Below are 25,434 nucleotides of genomic sequence, written 5' to 3' on the forward strand. Positions count from 1 at the left end.
TATCATAATGATATTTAAGAAACCCACATGAAGACAATAGAAGCTTATTATTATTATTATTATTAATATGCTTACACCTTGCTTTCCATATGTTGCGGGTTCACTAATGGGTTGTATTGTTCTTTGGCTGCTGTCTGAGGGTTGATTACAGATGTTAACGGGTATGCACGATTGAGATACCTGCTATCTCCTAGTAGCTCTCCGCCATTAACTTGTTTCTTGCCTTTTGACATAATGTCAAATTGGCTTAGTGAAGACATTGTGAGTATTCCCAGGGCCCCTTGCCCTAATATCCGTAAAAATACTTTACTGATTACAAAATTACCTCTATGTTCAATTCAGAGCACATTTATGGCAGGTGTAACGAGGCTCCAAGAGGCTGAGTGTATGAATAAGTATTAGTTACAGCCCAATGGTTTAATTTAAATAGTGTGCAAATATTGAATTCATGAGCTGGTGGTCGGAGACACAGAATGCAGTCAATATTCTGCCTCTGTCTTTATTGCAGCCATACTTTCTCTGTACAAATGTGTCAACACCACAAGTTTTCTTCCTTCCTTTTTATTTTTTTCTGGTTCTCCACATAACCAACTGCAACACAGAACATGTCTCCATAAAAGTAAAACCAACTGAAACCATAAACTAAGAATTCTTCAATTTTTTTAAAGAACATAGAAGTATTAACTTGTATATTTATTATTGTTAACAGTTTAAATTATTTAAATAGAACCATTTACATTGAAAACTGTACAATATTTAAAATGCTTTATTGCATTACAATATGAATATTATAAAGGCAATATAAATCTTAATTTTCCAAATGTTCATAATGTGAATTTAATATACTGTATTCTGTGTGATGACCACTACTTATGTTTAAGGTCAGTGCAAGCAGAAGCCCTTAGCAATTAAGCACTTAGCAATTAACAGCTGGGTTTGGAAGCATATAGATTACGAAGGATTTAATATGCTACTTCAGTTACGATGGGCTTTGAGAAGCACTCCTAAATTAACAGCCAATCTTATGATGGAGTTCCGATGTTCTTAGCATCACAATGCTTTCAGGAAAACCAACCCGTATTTTTTCATAGTTCTAATGTGTTGGCTGGAACCTGAAACAGAGGTCTTCTACACCAGTGTGCCATAGAAAATCAAAATCACACTTTTGTACTCAAAAAGAATTTATTGTTAAAGTTTATTAATAGGTTAATAACAACCCTCATATACTGAATAAATATCAGTCTGTTTTCCTTGAATGAACGTTCATTAATATGTACTTCCTTGTAATTAATGTAATATACTGTATTTAAGTCATTATTACAAAATAGACACGTTTGTTGTAATAATCTTTAATGACAATCATTATTTCAGAATAATTACTGTCACAAGATAACATCTATCTATTTACTCATCGATTTCTAATCCTGCATAATGCAATTCTGAGCTATGGGAGAGATTATGAAGTTCAGTACTTGCATTTATTTAATTGAAGGCTATCTAGTCTAAATGTCTTTTTGTATGACAGACCCTTGTTAATTAAACACATCAGGGTTTGCTTAGATCATCCTTTAATTAACTTGACACTTCTGTGACCCGTTGGGATTTTGCATTTTAATGAAGTCCTCCTAGACAGCTTTACTTATACACTGAATAACACATTTAAGATAAAAACATTCAAAAATGAGTCTTAAAAATTAGAGTCAGTAGTAGATGCATTAGAGTTAACACACATGCTGTCTTTTTACAAGACAATATTTTTTATTTTACAATATATTTACAATAATATTTCTAATTTGAAGCAACAACAACCTTGTATAATTAAGTGGATTTAAAAATTTTAGGTTGAGAATGTTATGTTGCTATTGATTTTAAACAACTATGAAATTAACAAAGAAGAATATAAAGTATTTAATTCTAATGAAGGTTTGTTAATTTTATACTTTTAATTACTTACTTTTTACTAAAACAATATAAATCATAACTAATTTACTTATAAGTTAATGAAAAGATTCAATGTGAATATTCATAATAAACACCCAGGTTTCAGCCATTGCAGCAAGACTCAATAGTACATTTGTTAAACTTTTGGGAGATAACATTAGTGGATTTCAGTCTCTACGAAACGTTCAATATTACTGTTTGCTGCCCTTTCCATCCTCTCTCATTTTTTTCCAAAAATCTTTTTGTCCTACATAGCATATGCCCTCCCCTGTCCTTTTATCTGCTTAATGCCCAACTGGCACCAGATGATTACCACACCCTGGCTGAAATAGTAATTATCTAATAAACCAAGTACACGCACTCACGAACGCATCACGGTGTAAAAAGTCAAGCAAAATGACACCTTTTATTGCCTAACTAAAAAGATTACAATATGCAAGCTTTCGAGGCAACTAAGGCCCCTTCTTCAGGTAAGATGTGTGCTTTTGCAATTTTAACTCAATCACTTTAACATATGCAGCATTTTTCCCTTTTTTTTTCCAGGATCTTAACTTTGTGTAAAACAATCTGTTACATGACACGTTATTCAGGACGGCGATGGCCACAAGCTAGGAATAAAGTTTGAATGATACAATATATGCTAATAAAGAACTTAACAAGCAATTATCAATGCTAGATTATTCATAAAAATTATTGTGGTAACAAATTATTTAAAAATGATGATTTTTATGTTTTTAATTTAGAAAAGGCATACTGAAGAATTTCTTCATAAATCATTAATATTATGAAATTAATATCCTACAGCCATCTTATGTTAACTTTCTGATTTGACCTTGGCATGCTCTGTATATTGTATGTGTGGAAATGTTTGTAACTTATGAAACATGAGTCAAGAAGCTTGCATCAGAAAGTTTAATGTTTACTTGTTGCCTTAAGGTTGAACAGTCATAGCTAGACATAATGCATGAAGTTAACTATTCCCAATGCAACTGTAATTAACTCCTCATGGAATTCAGAACCATTATAAGAAAGGTGTAAACCAATTACTGCACTATTAGTGTCATGTTGTAGTTTATAATATTACTTTGTCAGACACACGGAGGCACAGTGTACCCTAAACAAACACTATATAAGATACATTCTAATTTATTGATGAGAGGTTAGAAGCTGGAATATTTGAGGTAGGTACTTTAATAACTTCAGTATAACTATATTTATTATTTTGTTATATGTCTGCACTACAGAAGAAGTTCTAATCCTCTTATTAATGAAGAAATAGCAATTATATCAACACTAAATGGCTATTCAAACTAATTAAAAAAGATAGTATAAAGTCAAAATACATGTTGATACTATCTGACACCTACTTGATTGCTGTTTTCTTTTATTATTATTTGACAGATTGAAGCTAAGAAGGAAATAAGCTGAATTTGTGATGAATTCTCAGGGCTCAAACATATTTATTGATGAACAGAATTCCACATTTGTACGGCCAAAAGGATTTTATATCAGTGGCTTTCAATCTCTGCAACACACAAATTACTTCTTTATGTTTCTTTCCTTTGTTTATGCTGCAACACTTGTAGCAAACGTCTTGCTAATGACAATCATTGTGTTGGGTGAGAGACTGCACACACCAAAGTACATTGCTGTATTTGCTCTTTCAGTGGTAGATGTATGTTATAGTTCCGCAATTATTCCGAAATGCTTAGATACTTTCCTTTTTAATTCTAATTTTGTGTTTTATGAAAGCTGTTTAGCTCAGTTGTTTTTTGTACATTCCTTTTGTGGATTAGAGTCCTTCTCTCTTGCAATACTAGCCTATGACAGATTACTTGCCATATGTTTTCCTTTGCATTGTAATTCAATTAATACTAATAACAGAATGATTTTAATTATATTTGTTTCTTATATGATGCCTTTTTTGGTTGTTGGAATTTCAGTAAGATTAATTATGCACTTGTCATTCTGCAATTCGGTTGTTGTTAACAGCTACTTTTGTGATCACAGACCAGTATTTAGCAATGCTTGTGGTGATACTCTCCCAAACCAAATTATGGTTTATATTTATACATTTGGAATTATCTTTTTGCCACTAGTTTTCATTATAATATCATACATGTGCATCATTTTAGCACTTTTCAGGATAACAACTGCAGATGGAAGATGGAAAGCATTTAAAACATGTACAACCCATTTAATTCTAGTGGCAATATTTTATATCCCATTGTTAGTGACTTATATTATAGTTCTTGTAAGTTTTAAAATCAACACAGATGTACGAATCCTCAACACTTCACTATCAGCTACTCTGCCTCCACTACTTAATCCAATAATATACACTTTAAAAACTGATGAAATAACAGTGCAAATTAAAAAGCTCCTAAGAAAAAAAATTAATCCTTAATGATAATCAAAAACATTATATATTCAATTCTAGAATCAATGTATATTTGGTCCTTGCATTGTACAGCTGTCCCCACTGTAATGATGTTGGAAACATCAGCTGCAAAAAGAATTATTTTTTGTTATATCTGTGTTTAACACTCTCTTTTCATATTACCATATTGCCACCCCCTCATCTCCCAGACGATTGTGCTGTTGTATAGAACTTAAATAATTAGTAACTTGCCTTAATAATTTAACACATTGTTAAAAAGTAACATTAGTCATCATCGTCAACCATTTCCTATTTTCCATGATATATTGAATGCAACCTCTATTTCTCTCTGTGCAGTTCTTTTTGTGTCTGGCTCTGCTAACCTTTTTCCAGGTTGATTGGACAGTCCTATGGACCCTGCAGTAGTTTCGGCAGACCTTTGCTCTGGTGTCAGCATGTGCAGCATGAATTTTACACTTTCACCTTTCAAGTGAAGGGATGGAGTCCTTTTAAGCATGTGTGATTTTTCTATTGTTTATTTATTCATATTGATTTGCCCTTTGATGACAAATGGAATATTTCTGAATATTCAGTTATTTTTCTGGTTTCAGAATAGAGTATTTGATGTTAAAATAACTTTTAATACTGTCTTTTCTTGGTTGTGATGTATGACAATAGGTTGATAGATTTTCATTTTATGTCCTTTTGTTATGGCATTATTAGCTGACATTTTCTTATTAGTGGTCATTCAGTTTTATTGTATGTAAATTAAAAAAGATTTAATCTAATTACAGAATACAAGGTCTTTATCTACAGTGTACACCTTAAACTTGAGTGTCCCATTAACCTTTTTGCATTCCTGTTTTCTTGTTATCAGAAGCACCTAACATGAAAGATACCATCTAGCTTCTTAGGATCTTTTCTTAATGGCAGGGTACGAAGAAACGTCTAAACCAGCTATACAGCCATTACCTGTAATCTCTTACCTGTCTCACTGTCCATATTGTACCCTGCAAATTCAACTATCGGGGACATCTAGAATGGTCTGCTTTCTGACTGTTTTTTTCCTTCCAGTTTAACCTAGTTTAACTACCAGTACAGAGCTTCTCAAAGTCATCAGTTAAATCCCTTAAGAAACTGCAGTTAGAGAAGAACTGCTCAATCTTAACTTCTCAGTTCCCTATTAGCAATTAGATAGTGACACTGATGTAATCTCTCACTTAAAAATTGTATTCATTGGCATCAAAACCAATAGCAGCAAAAATAAGCAATACAAAGAATTGTACAACCTGGGTGGTCTCATGCAGCCTTTATTCAGTCCCAGATGACATTTCCCAGATGATCCAATTCCATAGAGACCGGTAATATAGCCTTACCAGAAAAAAATGAAAGATTTTTGTTTTCCAAGTGTCCAGTAGCTTAGAACTTGGAGGCCTTACTTGTGCATGGATCAAATTACTGTATACTAATCCAGAAGCTTCAGTTTGTATTAAAAACATTTGTTCAGACTACTTTAAACTAGAACGTGGTACTAGACAATAATGCCCCTTGTCACCGCTACTGTTTGCAATCACCATTGAACCACTGGCAATACACTGTTGAAATACTAATCAGATAAAGGGGATAATCAAAGAAGGACTGGAACAGAAAATTTCACTATATGCAGATGATATGGTACTGTATATATCAGACCCACAAAATTCTGTGCCTGCAGTCTTAACAGCACTCACAGAATTTCAAAGGATCTCTGGTCTCAGAATTAATCTGAATAAAAGTGTACTCTTTCCAGTGAATTCTCAAGCATATAATATTAGATTAGATACACTACCTTTTATCATTGCAGAACAGTTTAAATACCTAGGGGTAAACATCACAAGTAAACATAAAGTTCTTTATCAACAAAATTTCGCCGTCTGCATGGAAAAAAATAAGCAAGACTTGTATAGATGGTCAACCCTTCATCTCACTCTAGCTGGAAGAATTAGCACTTTAAGATGAATATTCTTCCTAAGCTCCTTTTTTATTTCAAAACATCCACATATACATCAATAAATCATTTTTTAAGCAAGTAGATTCAACAATAACCTCATTTATTTGGAACTCAAAACATCCACATATCCAAAGAGCGACCCTACAAAGACAAAAGGCAGAAGGCGGCATGGCTCTACCTAACTTCCAGTTTTATTACTGGGCTGCAAATATACAAGCGATAAAAACCTGGACACAAATAGAAGAACATACACAGGCTTGGTCCCAATAGAAGTAAAATCCTGCAGTACTTCTTTATATTCCCTGCTCTGTGCCCCAATAAATGCAAATTATCAGCAATATACTAATAACCCAATTGTGCTTCACTCACTTAGTTTATGGAACCAATGTAGAAAGCATTTTAAGATGGAGAAGCTTTTATCTGTGGCACCACTGCAAGAGAACCATCTCTTTCAACCTTCACGAACATATGCAGTTTTTAACATCTGGAAAAAAATTTTGGATTAACTTGCTTAAAGATCTTTATATAGACAACATCTTTGCATCCTATGAACAATTACATTCCAAATTTAACATTCCAGGTACACATTTCTTTCACTATCTTCAAATTAGGAACTTTGTTAAACAGAACCTTCCCGATTTTCCTCATCTTGCACCCTCATCCATGCTGGAAAAAATATTGCTCAATCTCAAGGACTCAGACACCATCTCTGCAATATATAAAATCATTTTACAGTCCCTCCCTTTCAAAGATCCAAGAGGACACTGGGAAAAAGATTTATCAATTAATATATCAGAAAAGGAGTGGAAAGTAGCAATGCAGAGAATTCACTCGAGCTCCATATGCGCAAAGCATACAATTATACAACTTAAAATTATATATCGAGCACATCTGTATCGACTAAAACTCTCCAAAATGTTTCCAGGGCATGATCCAACCTGCGAGCATTGCAACCAAGTCCCAGCCTCACTGGGTCACATGTTCTGGGCCTGCACCAAATTAACATTATTCTGGACAAACATTTTTAATTACCTTTCAGACAGTCTTGGTCTCACAATCCCCCCTAACCCATTAACAGCTGTGTTTGGGGTTCTTCCAGATGGGTTTAAAGTGGAGAAAGACAAACAAACTGTGATTGCATTTGAAATTGGAAAAAATCAAATACTCAGCTAGAGGATCTGTACAGATTTTTTTCAAAACATGGCTGGATCTAATAAGTAATATTTTAAAATAAGCTCTTAAAACACAGAGGAAGCAATTATTTATGTATTTCTTTGTCTTCTGCATTCATCTCTATTGGCTTATCAAACTTATTAATTTAGGTATGTTTACAAGCCTTAAATTTTATGCCGATTGCCTTCCTCTCTCTCTCAGGGGTGGGGGTTGACTCGTTCTTAATTTTACTTTTTGTAAAAATTGATTGATTTGTATGAAATGATTGCAATAAAATGAATAAAATTAAAAAAAAAAAAAAAAAGGAACTTGGAGGCGTTGCAGAACCTCCAACTCCCGTCAGGCTTAGGTACCAAGACGATTGGATTGTCAGTTTGCGGGTGATATACAGATGTCTTAAGATACTTAATGCGGAGTATCTTGGCAACCTCCCTGAACATCATTGAAGTAAAAGGAGTCCCCTGGTCAGTAAGGACCTCTTTGGGGATTCCTACTCGTGCAAAGTCCTCTACAAGTTCCCATGTGATTTTTTTTTTAATTAGCCGAGCGCAAGGGAACCGTGTCTGGATATCAAGTAGTGTAGTCTACAATCACTAATATATACTTGTGACCTTTTGCTGAGGTCTCCAGGGGACCGATGAGATCGATACTGATCCGTTCAAAGGGAACGATGAGGGGAAGAGGTATAAGAAGAACACGATCCCTGCAGGGAATCTGACAAAGTTCACACTCTGGACACAAAGAACAAAATTGTCGGACCTCCTTGTTTATTCCCAGCCAAAAGAATCGGAGGTTAATCGTCTCCAAGGTTTTCTCAGCCCCCAAGTGGGCACCCAGCAGATGGACATGTGTGAGTTGGCAAACCTCCCACGGTTCAGTAATGACCTCATCTCACCCTCATGTTCTGCTACCCAATATAACAGATCGTTTTGTAAAACAAAGTGGGGCCCTTGTGGAATGGGATGTAGGCTGCCCGTTGACTGAAACTACAGCATTTCTTGCGAATTGTAAAGAGTCATCATTCCACATACATACAGTGCATTAATAAGTGGCAGATTAAATATGATAGGTCCAGATGTAACTTACCAGTCACTATGAGGTAGCAGTAGAAGCTGCAAGAACTCTTCTGTCAGTTCTGCTTCAAAATGGTACCATTTCCTGAAATGTACAGTATATGTAAACCAATCTCCTACATTTTAACAAACTGAATCTCGCTGGTTTCACTGGTAGACATATTGAAGATATTTACATGCATTCTAACTGATTACATTTCATTATTTTTACAATTAAGACATTTATACTGATTTTAAGTAGTCTGAATAAATACATTTTAAAAATCTAAATATTTAAATAAAATCAAAAAGATGAAAACACTTAATAATAAATTATGCCATGCTTCATTTTTTTGAGTGAGATAAAATGTTGCAGATGAGATGAAAATATATGTGGTAGTAGTGCAAACTTCACTAGCTGAGAAACATAACTTTGTTGTGCAAATTTGTTTGTTAAATGAAACTCGTAAGTTTTATTGTAAATTCCTATTTTACACTAATTATTTGACCTTATCACTAGCCATCACAAAATTTTAAACATATTTAGTACTGCTATTTATTGGGTTTGGAGGTTGTTATAAATTTTTATGTTTGTGTACATTTGTATTGTTTTGTAATATATAAATTGCATCATTTTATGTTCAATTTGATTGGCCACTAATGTTTTAGTAATGTTACATGGAAGTCACTGTGATGAATCATTGTTTTTGCCACCCTAGATTTTATTTATTCCTGTTTTGGAGTTATTTGTTTTATTCCATTTGGTTTATTGATTTTATCATTATTTCTGTAATGCCATTTGTATTGTGACTTGTTTATGATCACTGCCAATTTGTGGCTGTCATTAAATGACCATGACCATGTTGTTTTAGGTTGCTTTTTAGTTGCCAGTCATATAAAGTTCAGATGAAGATACACTTGTGATTATGCTCTGCCTGTTTAAGTTAGTTGTGTGCCTGAGACAGAATATTTGTTGTGCCATGACAGAATTGACTGAGGAAAACAAAAGGGCTAAGATTGTGGCTGAACTCTCGATACCTGGAATGCCTTCATGAACACACTGATGTGTCCAGGCAGCACGTAATTTGCTGTCTAAATGCAGCAAGCTCACAATAGTTTGGAAATGTGAAACTGCTGAAAAGTCCACATAGAGTTGTGCGAAATATAGCTGTGTAATGCAAAACCAAACAATAATTTGTGATCAGCAATTTCAGCTTGAAGCAGAACCAGCCTATATTATCAACACTTGCATCAAAATCTAAAATTTGAAGAGTATCTTTTACAAGATTAAGGACCGCAATGTTTGATGAGAGGCAACACAATATTATTGATTAGAGCAGCATGACACATCATAGGCCAAAAGGTGTGATTCTAGAATTAATGCCATGTCTACTTAGTGACATTGCAGAAACAAGTTCAAGGCCCTGATGTTCCACAAGATTACATTAAGTTTAGCCATAGTTATAAAAAACAAACAATAACCCCACCAATACACACATAAGAACTTTTGGCTTGAAAAACAGAGAGTATAATACAGTAGTCTATAATAATAAACCTGTTGAAGAGTTTTTTAATATAAATATTCACTCCTGTTAGCTGTTTTATTGTGGAAAGACTCTGGGGGACACTTCTACATAAAACCGAAACCCCTTTTTAAATGCACAGAGTATAATGCTTCATTCTCTGTCAGTACTTTAGTTTGCCTATTCTTACACTTACCATACATTAGGAACAGAGAAAACATGCAAGCAAAAAAGCAGACTCTACTAAATTTAATCATATACCATTATTCAAATACTGCGGTGGGTTGGCACCCTGCCCGGGATTGGTTCCTGCCTTGTGCCCTGTGTTGGCTGGGATTGGCTCCAGCAGACCCCGTGACCCTGTGTTCGGATTCAGCGGGTTGGAAAATGGATGGATGGGTTATTCAAACAGAGAGTGCCATGCATGAAAACAAAAAGTGTGGCAATGGACACCAAGAAGTCTGGTACTGTTAGATGTTTAGACCTTCCACCTGCTCTTTTCTTGAATTCCTTGAAGATTTGGCAGTAACTCAGAACATTCTCGGGTTTGAATTCCCCCCCTCCTTTCATATCTATGATTAACTCTATCACTGATATTATAAAGCTAATCTAATTATGATGTGGTCATTGTGTTTCCAAGACAAATTTTCTTTAATCTGAGTCAAACAATTCTCATATAAAATAAATTTTGAATCAAAAAGAAATGCACCTGCTGATTTTGGAATGATAGTTGTACTATAACTTACATCTACAACCAACAGCAAAAATATACCAATGTACTGTATTTATAAATATGCAAACTATCTGCATACATTATAATTACCATTAGAAAAAAAGTTAAAAAAGAGTGTAGCAAGATAAATAATACTCAGGAATAAAAAGTAATATTGTGTAAATTTTAGTGATTGAAAGCCACCAAGATAAAAACCCAATAGCCTGACAAAAGTTGAGTTCATTCTTGTCGTCTTCTCCTTCCAGTTTATATTAATCTTATTTTCTCATTTTCTTTTTAAACTGTAAAATTATGTTATTACAGTTTGTTCTAAAAAAAATGTAAATATTTTGCAAAATTAAAAGTTAGTTAAAAAAAGTATCTGTTTTCATCTTATTGTTTTCTAAGCAATGACAATACTTAGATTGACCCCACAGATTCAATTTGTGCACTCACATTCTTGTTATCAAAGCGATGTCAACATCTTCAACAGAGACAATGATGAGAAATACCACATAAATATTCTTTATAGACCTTATAACCTAAATAGTTACATCTAATATAACTGTAATATAATTCACTGGAGCTCAACATTCTGGAGAATTAAATTGACATGTTTCCGATTGAGATATAATTAACCTTTGACTGATTTCTGCAGACATTTTTTTATATTACATCATGTGCTCACTATAGAGTACTAAGTATATTGAGTTTAAAGAGAACTTAAGTTGCTTTGCCACAATCAAAAGAGGCTATATAATGTGAGAAAGAAAAAAATTGCAAGCTAGATCAATAAAACACAATTTTTAAGTATGCTCAAAGGTTAGAGATAACTGATTTTTGTAGTTACTTAGAGAACTCCAGTTACGTAGAGAACTCCAAAATAAAAATCTATTTTACTGTGGCGAATATCAGTGTCAATATAAGTGTCAAAAAGGGCAAATAATCCTATATCAGAAGATCTTAAGTAAACAAGATTTAAGAAATTAAGCATTCTAATGATAGTCAATACTGACATAAAAGGAGTATTATTCATTAAAAAAAGTCTCTGCCTTCATTCTTCAATCTTAACTGATAAGATTCAACAAGATTATGTCATTGATATGACTTATTGAATAAAGATTACGGTGTGTAGCTTACTAGAGAAATTAACAACAACAATGTAGGTCAACCTTTACATAATTTTTTTTGTCTGGAATAACACATCCTTTCTGTGCAAAACTATTTGGACGTCACAGAAAAAAATACTCCACTATTTTTTTCTCTAGATATCTCTTGCAATGGCAATTGCAATGTTGGAGTGCCCTATCCAACCGCAAGCAAAGAGTTTAAGTATGTTAAGGTATTGTTCACAAGTGAAGGAAGAAGGGAGCGAGAGATCAACATGCAGATGGGATGGTATCTGCAGTTAACAATCAGAACAGAGAGTCAAGCTAAAAGGCAAAGCTCAAGATTTAACAGTCGATCTACGTTCCTTCCCTTACATGTGGCCACAAGCTTCGTGTAGTGACCCGAAGAACCAGATCACAGACAGAAGCGGCAGAAATTACCTTCCTTTGAAGGGCGCCTGTGCTCAGTCTTAAAGAAAAAATGAAATATTTCTTTATAAAAGTTAAGATTGTACAAAAATCTTAGGTAGGATTTTGATGGAGAAAATTGAACTGCCAAAAAACAATTGCTAAACATTGAACCATCAGCTTCTGTGTCACTGGTAAGATTCAAAATCTTAAAATGAAAAATAAAGAAAAATGAACCAAATCCTAGATACAGAAAACTGACAAAAAGGTCTAAAACTAGCATGGTGTAGTAGCCAGTTTAAAACATCAGTCTATATCACTGTTTTGCAATAGTTTTTCAGAGCTAATGACCCATAACAGTTATAGAATGAAGCTGGCAAAGGCACTTATTTCTTTGTTATGTTATGCTGGATTTTCTTGAACATGTTGTTGCCTCCTTCACTAGCAGAAAGTTTCAAGGAGGAACCACATAATGCAAATTCATTTTAACCACAATTGTGGCCTCCAGATGATGATCCCTCCGAACATCTTGTCATTCATTTATTGGCAGTGCCATTCATTGTCTACATCTCATCAATCTCGCCTATAATTGAAGAAAGTGCACAATTTTATAATGCTGCCATCTCACTTAAGCTTCACACAACAAGAACAGAATATGCAAGTTAGATGAGAGATAAAACACAGAATCTGGAACTGACTGACATAGTTTCAATAATGCATATTCAAAAATGAAATAATGTATATTTATTTGTAAGTTAAAAAGGGATGCTTTGAATATATGTTATGCCTTTTTTCTAATCTCAATATTGCAATTTACATTTTTTTTCAATTTTTTGCCGTTAAAAATGAATTCCTAGTTAATGATTTTATTAAAGTGTATGTCTTTTCCTGTGTGCCATGTTACGTTGTGGCTCTGCGAGCAGTTTCATGTGATTCAATATAGGAGTAGAGTTATAAAAAGCCCTGGGAGATATTCCACTGCCAGTAGCAACACAGACACCTGGTACTATATGAGGTGGTATATTTATCCAAGGCACCAGAGAGTTGACTTAGTATTTAATATGATTAACTGACCAAATGCTAATATGAATCATCCTACCAAAGAATCAGTAAATAAAGCATTAAAGTTTATTAAAGACACCTGCAGGGCAGAAATAGAGGAAAGATTGTGGAGGCTGACTGATAATGGAACAGGAATTCCTCAGTAAAAAAGTAACAAGTTATTCCACACAGCCATTATAGTAGGCAGTTAAGTTTGGGTTTGTCTACCCTTTATTTAAACTTAAACTAGGTCTCTGGATTGTAAGGACACTGAGTCATCCACATACTATTCTCAAAGTCTAGTTCTGCATTCTAGGATGCAGCACTGGACAAAGTTGGGCCATTACTAGGTCCACTCTATTCAGATCAAGAAGGAAAGGATCAGGAGATGGGCAAGCAGAGGTGTGATTATCAAAAAGTGAAAACCAGAGAAATAGAGAACCAAAACCCTAATATAAACACTAAACAAAGGTGTTTTTAAAGTACAGTATATTGCCAGATCAAACCTTTATTGACATTGATACCAATCACCAAATCCTAACTCATTACATTCCTTGAATTTAATGAAACAATGCTTTAATATGTGAAAAATGTGAGACCAAAATGAGAGAAAGTTAATAGTTTGCATTTTATCCACAATCTTGGAATACTTGGGTCACAAGATGCTGTTTTTGTATTTTTATATATTTTTATTGATTTTACTTAAAGCAAATAACATTTCACACGATCAAGGCCAACTTAACAAACCAAAATTCAACACCCTCCCACAAGAAAGCGAGGAGAGCCAACAACCAAAGTTTATCTTTAGAAGCAGCAAAGAATGAAGAGTGTCCATATCCCGATATAGAAGTATTATAGAATGTTACTGATTAGGTCCTGCAATATTTTAAAAAAGATTTTGGACAGATACTCTAAGGGAAATTTTGATTTTTTCCAATTTCAAATAGTTTAGTACATCAGTTACCCACTGACTTAAAACAGGTCAGGTGGATTTCTTCCAATTGAGCAAAGTAAGTATGCATGCTAGTAGTGAGGTAAAGGCAATTGGAGTTTCTTTATCCTTCTCCACTTTAAGCCCATCTAGGAGTACACCCACAGTACAAAAAACAAGTGTGATTTTATTCAAGAACTAGCAAAATACTAAAATAATATTGCAGCGGAGAAGTAGTGTGTTAAAGAAGTTATGAAAAAGAAAAGGAAACATTTTAAAAATAACGTAACATGATTGTCAATGTAATTGTTTTGTGGCTGTTATGAGTGTTGCTGTCATCAAGGATTTGATTATCATTATTCCTTTCAATCAGGTTCGTATTTGGAGGATGTGTTGTGTTCAAGTTATATTCCGTGTTTGTCAACCATTCTAAAGATAACAGGTTTCATTCATCGAAGTGTTCACTACCCAAATCGGTACTTGTGAATCTAAGATGTTTAACAGGCATTCCCGGTATTAAGTTGTGGATTTGCCTGCGAATATTTAGTGGCAGCGTGTCTATGAACTTAATTTAAACTAAAGCTTTACACCTTGTTTTCCTATTGATATGTCTACAAAGGCTTGTTCAGCTTCAGAGGGTTGTTCCTTTCTTACGGCATCAATAAACAGCTCGTCTTCCTCTTTATCTGAGACATCACACACTCCATACACAGGTTTACCTTTCCCAGTCCTGCAAACTTTAGCGAAGTGGTTCAATTTACCACGTTTTTTACACTTCCTTTAGCTGGACATTGACTTTTTCCACCGTGTGCTTTGTTTCTGCAGTAGCTGCACTTATAAATATGCTTGTATGCGTCACTTGCTTCATATTCTTTTGCTGCCTTCTCAATTGTGTAATGCGTTTTTCGTTCAGCGCTCTTTAGGAGCTTTTGCTTGTTGTCTGAGTACTGCATTCACAGTCAGTTCACGTGAGCTGCTCGGAGTACATGCATCAAAGGTTCTCAGCTGTGCTTGTACTATCTTGTGCGATCTTGCAATGTCCAAAGCTTTATTTAATGTTAGCTCAGACCCGGCACTTAAAAGTTTCTCTCGCACTTTCACTGAGCTTGTGCCAAACACTATTGTATCCCTGACCATCTCATCTTCGTTTGCATAAACACAGTCCTTCTCCAGCAATTTTAACTCTGTTACAAAGTGATCAAAAGTCTCATTTATACCCTGCGTCTTCTCATTAAACTTGTATCTTGCGAATATCATATTCGTCTTAGGCATGACAAACGCCTGAAAATGGTCATAATAAGTTTTCAGTACCTTGGCTTCCTCCTGGGTGAGAGTCAATGTGTTAAAAATGTCTTTTCCTTTTTCCCCAGTCCACAGGAGCAGCTGCATTTCTCACTCTCGTCTTTGCCTTTTAGCGGGCCAGAAAACATCAGCTCCACGTGCTGTTGGAACTTTTTCCATTCTCCCGGCAGGTTAAGAGAATCTCAGTCAATTCGTGGCGAGGGAACTCCAACAAAATCCATGACTGTCCTCTATTCTGACACCATGTCTTGTTTTCACAAATTGTGAAAAATGAAATGATGGCGAGACTTTCTTTTAAAGTCCATCCATCCATCCATCCTCTTCCGCTTATCCGAGGTCGGGTCGCGGGCAGCAGCAAGCAGAGAGGCCCAGACTTCCCTCTCCCGGCCACTTCTTCCAGCTCTTCGGGAGAATCCCAAAGGCGTTCCCAGGCCAGCCGGAGACATAGTCCCTCCAGCGTGTCCTGGGTCTTCCCCGGGCCTCCTCCCGTTGGACGTGCCGGAACACCTCACCAGGGAGGCGCCCAGGAGGCATCCTGATCAGATGCCCGAGCCACCTCATCTGACTCCTCTCGATGCGGAGGAGCAGCGGCTCTACTCTGAGCCCTCCCGGATGACTGAGCTTCTCACCTTATCTTTAAGGGAAAGCCCAGACACCCTGCGGAGGAAACTCATTTCAGCCGCTTGTATTCGCGATCTCGTTCTTTGGTCACTACCCATAGCTCATGACCATAGGTGAGGGTAGGAGCGTAGATCGACTGGTAAATTGAGAGCTTTGCCTTACGGCTCAGCTCCTTTTCACCACGACAGACCGATGCAGAGCCCGCATCACTGCGGATGCCGCACCGATCCGCCTGTCGATCTCACGCTCCATTCTTCCCTCACTCGTGAACAAGACCCCGAGATACTTGAACTCCTCCACTTGGGGCAGGATCTCTCCCCAACCCTGAGAGGGCACTCCACCCTTTTCCGGCTGAGGACCATGCTCTCGGATTTGGAGGTGCTGATTCTCATCCCAGCCGCTTCACACTCAGCTGCGAACCGATCCAGAGAGAGCTGAAGATCACGGCCTGATGAAGCAAACAGGACAACATCATCTGCAAAAGCAGTGACCCAATCCTGAGTCCACCAAACCGGACCCCTTCAACACCCTGGCTGCGCTTAGAAATTCTGTCCATAAAAGTTATGAACAGAATCGGTGACAAAGGGCAGCCCTGGCGGAGTCCAACTCTCACTGGAAACGGGCTCGACTTACTGCCGGCAATGCGGACCAAGCTCTGACACGGTTGTACAGAGACCGAACAGCTCTTATCAGGGGTCCGGTACCCCATACTCCCGAGCACCCCCACAGGATTCCCGAGGGACACGGTCGAATGCCTTTTCCAAGTCCACAAAACACATGTAGACCGGTCGGGCAAACTCCCATGCACCCTCCAGGACTCTGCTAAGGGTGAAGAGCTGGTCCACTGTTCGCGACCAGGACGAAAACCACACTGTTCCTCCTGAATCCGAGGTTGACTATCCGACGGACCCTCCTCTCCAGAACCCCGAATAGACTTTTCCAGGGAGGCTGAGGAGTGTGATCCCTCTATAGTTGGAACACACCCTCCGGTCCCCTTTTAAAGAGGGGACCACCACCCCGGTCTGCCAATCCAGAGGCACTGTCCCGATGTCCATGCGATGTTGCAGAGACGTGTCAACCAAGACAGTCCTACAACATCCAGAGCCTTAAGGAACTCCGGTATCTCATCCACCCCGGGCCCTGCCACCAAGGAGTTTTTGACCACCTCGGTGACTTCAAGTCCCAGAGATGGGAGAGCCCACCTCAGAGTCCCCAGGCTCTGCTTCCTCATTGAAAGGCATGTTAGTGGGATTGAGGAGGTCTTGAAGTACTCCTCCCACCGACCCATAACGCCCGAAGTGAGGTCAGCAGCGCACCATCCCCACCATATACGGTGTTGACACTGCACTGCTTCCCCTCCTGAGACGCCGGACGGTGGACCAGAATCTCCTCGAAGCCGTCCAAAGTCGCTCTCCATGGCCTCTCCAAACTCCTCCCATGCCCGAGTTTTGCCTCAGCAACAACGAAGCCGCGTTCGCTTGGCCTGCGGTACCTATCAGCTGCCTCCAGAGACCCACAGGACAAAAAGTCCTATAGGACTCCTTCTTCAGCTTGACGGCATCCCTCACGCGGTGTCCACCAACGGGTTGGGGATTGCCGCCACGACAGGCACCGACCACCTTGCGGCCACAGCTCCGGTCAGCCGCCTCAACAATAGAGGCACGGAACATGGCCCATTGGACTCAATGTCCCCACCTCCCTCGGGGCGTGGTTGAAGTTCTGCGGAGGTGGGAGTTGAAGCTACTTCTGACAGGGGACTCTGCCAGCCGTTCCCAGCAGACCCTCACAACACGTTTGGGCCTACCAGGTCTGACCGGCATCTTCCCCACCATCGAAGCCAACTCACCACCAGGTGGTGATCAGTTGACAGCTCCGCCCTCTCTTCACCCGAGTGTCCAAGACATATGGCGCAAGTCCGGCGACACGACCACAAAGTCGATCATCGACCTGAGGCCTAGGGTGTCCTGGTGCCAAGTGCACATATGAACACCCTTATGCTTGAACATGGTGTTGTTATGGACAATCCATGGCGAGCACAGAAGTCCAATAACAAAACACCGCGGGTTCAGATCGGGGCCATTCCTCCCAATCACGCCCTTCCAGGTCTCACTGTCATTGCCCACGTGAGCATTGAAGTCTCCCAGCAAAACGAGGGAATCCCAGAAGGTATGCCCTCTAGCAACCCTCAGAGACTCCAAAAGGGTGGATACTCCAAACTGCTGTTCGCGCATATGCACAAACAACAGTCAGGACCCTTCCCCACCCGGCGGAGGGAGGCCACCCTCTCGTCCACGGGGTAAACCCCAATGCACAGGCTCCAAGTCGGGGGGCAATAAGTATGCCCACACCTGCTCGGCGCCTCTCACCGGGGGCAACTCCAGAGTGGTAGAGAGTCCAGCCCCTCTCAAGGAGATTGGTTCCAGAGTCCAAGCTGTGCGTCGAGGTGAGTCCGACTATATCTAGCCGGAACCTCTCACCTCGCGCACTAGCTCAGGCTCCTTCCCCTTCAGAGAGGTGACATTCCACGTCCCAAGAGCCAGTTTCTGTAGCCGAGGATCAGACCGCCAAGGTCCCGCCTCGCCACCACCCAACTCACACTGCACCCAACCTCCTTGGCCCCTCCCATAGGTGGTGAGCCCATGGGGAGGAGGACCCACGTTACCTCTTCGGGCTGTGCCCGCCGAGCCCCATGGGTGCAGGCCCGGCCACCAGGCGCCATCGAGCCCCACCTCCAGGCCTGGCTCCAGAGGGGGGCCCCGGTGACCCGTGTCCGGGCAAGGGAAAACGTTGTCCAAAGTTTTTTCTTCATTGGAGGTTTGTTGAACGCTCTTTGTCTCATCCCTCACCTAGGACCAGTTTGCCTTGGGTGGCCCTACCAGGGGCATAAAGCCCCGGACAACATAGCTCCTAGGATCATTGGGACACGCAAACCCCTCCACCACGATAAGGTGACGGTTCAAGGAGTAAAGTATGCAGGGGAACTTTATTTATTACAGCTCTGACATTCACGGCATCCGTGCTCTAAATTAACTTCCATAATAGTAACCTTGAGGTCCCTTTTTCTTGCGCCTTCCTGATGACATAGGTGCCTAAACCATGCCTGATAATAATACATTTCAATGACATATAAATATTACAGTGATCACCTCAATAGACATCTCACCACCCAAACCGCTGCTCATGAATCTAAGATGTTTAACAGGCATTTCCGGTACAGTGTAACCTCGGTTCACAACCATAATTCGTTCCAAAACTCTGATCGTAAACCAATTTGGTCGTGAACCGAAGCAATTTCCCCCATAGGATTGTATTTAAATACAATTAATCCATTCCAGACCATACAAACTGTATGTAAATTTATATTCTTTTAGTTTTTAAGCACAAATATAATTATACCATAGAATGCACAGCGTAATAGTAAACTAAATGTAAAAACTTTGAATAACACTGAGAAAACCTTGAACAACAGAGAAAACTAACACTGCAATAGTTTGCGCTATGGAGCTACCAGCCGCTGGCTAAAAGCACTTTTTTTAATGAGTTTTAAGCACAGGGAAAAAATGAACATTTGAAAAAATCCGTAATTTAATATACCCTCAGGAAAAATAACATTGTAACAATGCACGCTACGAACAGATCGCTGGAAACAGAAGTGAAAACAAAATCAAGACCAGTGCATTCTTTAACCACCTTTCTACCTTAATGGTTCCAGCTCTCTCTCGCGCTGCCTGTGCGTCTGCGTCCATCTCTTGCGCTGCCTCTGCGTGTGTGTGTCGCACTATCTCTCTTGTGCTGCCTCTGTGTGTGTGTTGCGCTCTTTCTCTCGCCATGCCTGTGTGTGTGCGTCTGTCTCTCTCTTGGCCTGTGTGTGTGTGTGTGTCGCGCTCTCTCGCCCTCTCTCTCTTGCTCGCTGCACAGGAAATGCACAGGGAGAGACTGAACATGTACAAATCGAAAGGGAAACTGGCTCGTTTGTATACCGAGTGTGTAGTCGCGGATATTTAGTGGCAGTGGCAGTTTATGGGTAGGCAGTCAATTACGTGGGAGGCGTGCTGATTTTCGTAGTAGCTGCACTTATGAATATGCTAAGCACAGTTCTTCACCCGCAAATATTTACCTTATATGGGCAGGCACTCAATTACGTTGGAGGCGTGATGACGTGGGACGCAACTCCTCCTCACACGGCAACCGAGCTGCAGGCTATGGCCATATACAGTATATGGACGAAAGTAGGTTCCAGTTATGACCATTACATGTAGAATTTTGAAATGAAACCTGCTTAACTTTTGTAAGTAAGCTGTAAGGAATGAGCCTGCCAAATTTCAGCCTTCCACCTACACGGGAAGTTGGAGAATTAGTGCTGAGTGAGTGAGTGAGTCAGTCAGTCATTGAGGGCTTTGCCTTTTATTAGTATAGATACCCTTTGGGGTGCGAGCAGCTGTTGCTGGAAGGGCTGATTTAAATAATATAGGGAAGCGGTATGAGCTCCATGCCTCTCCAAGGCTAGACTTTATTCCACCAGACGTATGGCGGACTACTGAGGCTTTTACCATCCCCCCTCTGTAGCTGAGAAGGCGGAGGAGACTCTGTAAACAAAAGCGGGGCAGAAGGAGCGATCTACGTGCTAGGCTACATGCTAACCCATACAGACCAGGGGCCTTATGCATAACGCCGTGCGTAGAACTCACATTATAACATGACGTAAGCACAAAAGCAGAAATGTGCTTACGCACAGAAAAATCCAGATGCAGGAATCTGTGCATTCGCCAACTTCCAGTGTTCTTCCGCTCCATAAATCCCCGTTAGCGTGAAAAATAAATCCTCCCTCTTGGAATATGCAAATCAATATAAATAGCCCTTAAGCTCAGACCTCTGTGAAAAGACAATGGGAAAAGTACGGGGGAAAATATAAAACATGTACTACGAAAATATTTCAATGTTCCTTAAACGTTTTGAAGAATCGGCGCTCTAAGCTTACAGATGGCATAACATGTATTACAGAGCTGATTGTGTGGCGATCGGTTACTTGGAGAAAGAAAAGCAAGGACTGCAGTGGCGGCCACGCCAATATAAATTGAATATAAAACAGAAAGAAAATAACAACACAGCTAAAAATGCAGCGGCAAATTTCAACAAAAGTTAAACACTTGTGTCATGAGCACGAGGCGACTATGCAGTGTCCACAACAGACGTGGCCTTCCACCGTGCATAAGATACCATATTGACATTGGCGGGCTGCCACGAGCCTAGAGTCGCCCAGAAGTACTGTTGCAATAAATAATTTCAGCAAAGGTCACGCACAATCACTGCGTCATGAAACCCATTTTTAATAACGTGCTTTAACTCCTATCATCATGGAAATTATATCACGCATACATGTTAGTATTTTAGTTATTCAGAGAGCTGTAATATCACGAATGTAATGGATTCTGTGTCCAGTCGGAGGAAGAGAGCCGGTTTAAGAAGCACTAGTGATTCAAACACATAGAGCATGTAGAAGATCACATACAAAACAAAGCATTTAACGTGCTACTTTAATTATGATGTGATTTGACAAACTGGTTAATTAAACGATTTTAAGATGAAGTTTATAATGTTCTACTTTAATGACAAAATAAACTACATGATTAAAGTGGAAATTTCGAGATTGAAGTTGACATTTCGTGTTTTTTCCCCACTGTGTGCCTTTTTTTTCTCTGTACCCTAATAAGCTTTCATATGACACTTAGATGGTGGGCTACGACTCACCTTTTCACAGCAACTTTGATATCTGACAACTTCTTTTTTATTTCCGGCACTGTGCGACTTTTTGAACTTGAGCTTTCAAGTTTCTCCAACACGCTATGTCACTCGATCAACTTCCTTTTGTTGATTATACCACAGTTTAAATCAACAAATAGTATGTTTTTCCTTTGCCACCACTTGGTATTCGCTGAAATTCTTATATTTTCCCCCATGCTTTACCCATTGTCTTTTCACAGAAGGCTGAGCCTAAGGGCTATTTATATTGATTTGCATATTCAAAGAGGCATAATTCTGGGAGGAATTGGGGCGGGACAGTACACACGTGTGTAGAAGGAAAATTTTTTATATTAACAGATAATAGCAAATTAACATATAGAGCCATAAAAAGTAATTAAAAGCTTCTAAAATATTAAGATTAAGCATAAATTAGAATGTTAAGCAAATAAGATAGGTCTAGCAAATAGTTAACTAAAAAATCAGTTATATTGCATGATTTTGTAGGCTTACATTAAAATTTCCAAAGTAAGAAAAGAACAGCAAATTGATAGACCGAGACTAGCTTTGGACAGGATAAGAGTTTGAGAACACCTGTGATTCAAGGCTAGGAAGTGATAAAACAGAGTAGATGCCTCTGAGGGGCACGTATCAAGGAGCAGCTGGGCTGATGAATCAGCAGAAAGGCTTTTGCTGTAAGCAGGGTCACGCTGACATAATGCATGAAGAGAAAATCTTAGTAAATTCAGGCATTAGCAAAAATACTATAAGAATATATTAGCAATCAACTTTAGTGTAGAAATTAAGACAAATCAAGCATGCCAAGCAATGATTAAATGAAAGCACATACTATACTTATTTTTAATTAAAGCTTAAGCTTCAGGTCACTACTATAAAAAGTTTGGAAGGTTTAAGAAAGAAAACGATGAAAGGAAACCCATATATGAAATCGAAGCCTTGGCGAGTTAGAGAAAATGGGAACAGCATAGAAAAATAACAAATTCCATAAGGGGGCCAGTGATAGGAAAAGTAAGGAGATAATAAGGGTTCCCATGGAAACTCAAGGTTCGGCCGGTCAGGAATAGAAGGGAGTCAGAGAAGATGGGCAAAAGAGCTCATTATAGCGAGGTCAGAAAAGATAGGAAATTACATAAGTAAAGCCCAAAGATGGTAAGAGGAAGCCATCCACCCAGTCTTAGACCAATCAAAATAAGCCGAACAGACACCAAGAGGAATAATGGACAGTAAAGCCAGGTGCAGAATGAGCTAATGGAATGAGGTAAAAATGATAAGAAATTGTTATAAAAACTTCAATGGCTGTAATGATCGGCGCTCAGGTCAATTGGGTTGAGTCCTTGTTATTTTTGTGTTGATTTATTGCAATAAAGCCTTAAAACTCTGTCTGTCTATCTTGAGTCCTAATAGCCCTTGTTTTCAGGTAAAAAGTCTTCTAGTGACGAATTTGTCGCCACGACACGTGCACGAGCATTACTTTTCATACTGATATGAAAACTGACTTATGTAGCGGAAGAACGCGGAAGTTGGAGTACGCACATATTCCTGCATCTGGATTTTTCTGTGCGTAAGCACATTTTGGCTTTTGTGCTTACGTCATGTTATAGTGCGGATTCTACGCACGGTGTTATGCATGAGGCCCCAGCTCTTCCCAGTCTCTTCCTCACTAACGCCAGGTCTCTCGCCAGTAAGATGGATGAGATTCGGCTGAGGATCACCTCACGTAGGGTGGACAGCTGTGTTGCAATTGTTACCGAGACCTGGTTGGATAATAACATCCCAGTCACTGTCATGGAGCTAGAGGGGCGTGCTCTGTTCCGGGCAGACAGGACTGCAGCTTCCGCTAAATGTAAAGGCGGAGGGCTGGTGCTGTACATTAATAAATCCTGGTGTACAGCAACAAACATTATTGGAACATACTGCTCCCCCGACTTGGAATATCTGGCAGTGAAATGAAGACCATTCAAGACGGTAAAAGAGTTCTCCTCCATCCTGATAGTGGCTGTTTATACTGTAGCATTCCGGATTTAGTTTATTGCAACATCTCAGGAGCATACAAGGCTGTAGCAGCCCCACATCTGGGTATGTCAGACCACATCGCAGTGGAGCTGATCCCAGCCTATAGTCCCATGATCTACAAGATGAAACCGACTACCAGAGCAGTACAGGTATGGACTGAGGAGGCATCTTCAGCATTACAGGAATGTTTTGTGCATACAGACTGGGGAGTGTTCAAAGAGGGCTCAGATCTAGAGGGATATACATCATCTGTCCTATCCTATGTGCAGTTCTGTACTGATGCTGTCCTGCTCATGAAGACTTTTAAGGTGTTTCCAAATCAGAAACTGTAGCTGGACAGTACGGTGAGATACCTGCTTAAAGCCCGGGAGGCCAGTAATAATGAAGTGCTTTCAGAGAATCCTCCTAAAGAACATCAAGGATGCTATCCTTGCTGGATTTATCAACAATCCGTTTGCTTACAAGACGAACAGATCTACAGAGGATACCGTATCAATAGCACTTCACAGAGCCGTGACTTATCTGCAGTACCCTAACACTTATGTTAGGATGTTATTCGTCGATTTTAGTTCAGTGTTTAACAAAGTAATCCTAAACAAGCTGGTACAAAAGCTTCATAATCTGGGTCTGTCCACATTGTTGTGTCTCTGGATCAGAGTTTCTCACCAACAGGCCTCAGGTGGTTAGAATTGGAGCTTGTACATCAGCCACACTGGTTCTGAACAGGGCACGCCACAGGGTTGTGTGCTCAGCCCAGCACTCTTCACGTTATTTACACATGATTGCTCTGCCATGTGGAGGCTATCATGGGTGTGGACAATATCAAGTTTTTGGGCATCCACATCACATCGGATCTGACCTGGTCTTTGAACACATCTCACCTGGTAAAGAAGCCCCAACAAAAGCTCTTCTTCCTCAGGAAGATGAGACGTGCTGGATTCTCCTCTCAGCTGCTCACAAACTTCTACAGATCCGCTATAGAAAGCATTCTCTGTCACAGTATGGCAGTGTGGTACGGCAGCTGCACAGGACAGTAAGGACTTGGCATGGGTGGTGAAAACAGCACAGGGGATCATAGGAACCCTCTCCTAGACTTGGACTCTGTACATGTTGGAAGGGTGCAGAAAAGGGTCAAATGTATAGCTACGGATCTATCCCATCGAGGAAATGAACTGTTTGTACCACTTCTTTCGGGAAAACAGTACAGAAACATAAAAATACGTACCAGCTGACTGAAAGACAGCTTTTTCCCCAGAGCTGTGAAGTCCATCTGCCCCTGCTGAAATACACACATACATCAACATCTAACCCTAACCTGCCCCCCTGTAGACATGCACACGCACTTTCACTTGTAATCAAACACGCACACTCATATTCCTCCCCTGCAGACCCACGCACACAGATCACTGGTCTCTGCAGGTGTACTACCTCAGGAAAAGTCTTCACTTGATGATGTTTTATTGCTGCTGTCTTTTATC

At 39.4% G+C, this 25,434-nt stretch overlaps 1 protein-coding gene across 1 annotated transcript; it reads left to right on the plus strand.

Moving 5' to 3' along the window:
- The first annotated feature begins 3,376 nt into the window (after positions 1–3,376).
- On the plus strand, positions 3,377–4,348 carry LOC120524596 (olfactory receptor 145-like). The gene has a single exon (XM_039746426.1). The coding sequence runs from the start codon at positions 3,377–3,379 to the stop codon at positions 4,346–4,348; it is 972 nt and encodes a 323-aa protein (XP_039602360.1).
- Positions 4,349–25,434: the final 21,086 nt, after the last annotated feature.

This window comes from Polypterus senegalus, chromosome 2 (genome assembly GCF_016835505.1).
Source record: "Polypterus senegalus isolate Bchr_013 chromosome 2, ASM1683550v1, whole genome shotgun sequence".
Taxonomy (NCBI): domain Eukaryota; kingdom Metazoa; phylum Chordata; class Cladistia; order Polypteriformes; family Polypteridae; genus Polypterus; species Polypterus senegalus.

Bases quoted from the DNA above. Each gene is read 5' to 3' on its own strand.
- LOC120524596 (XM_039746426.1), top strand. From the start codon at position 3,377: ATGAATTCTCAGGGCTCAAACATATTTATTGATGAACAGAATTCCACA.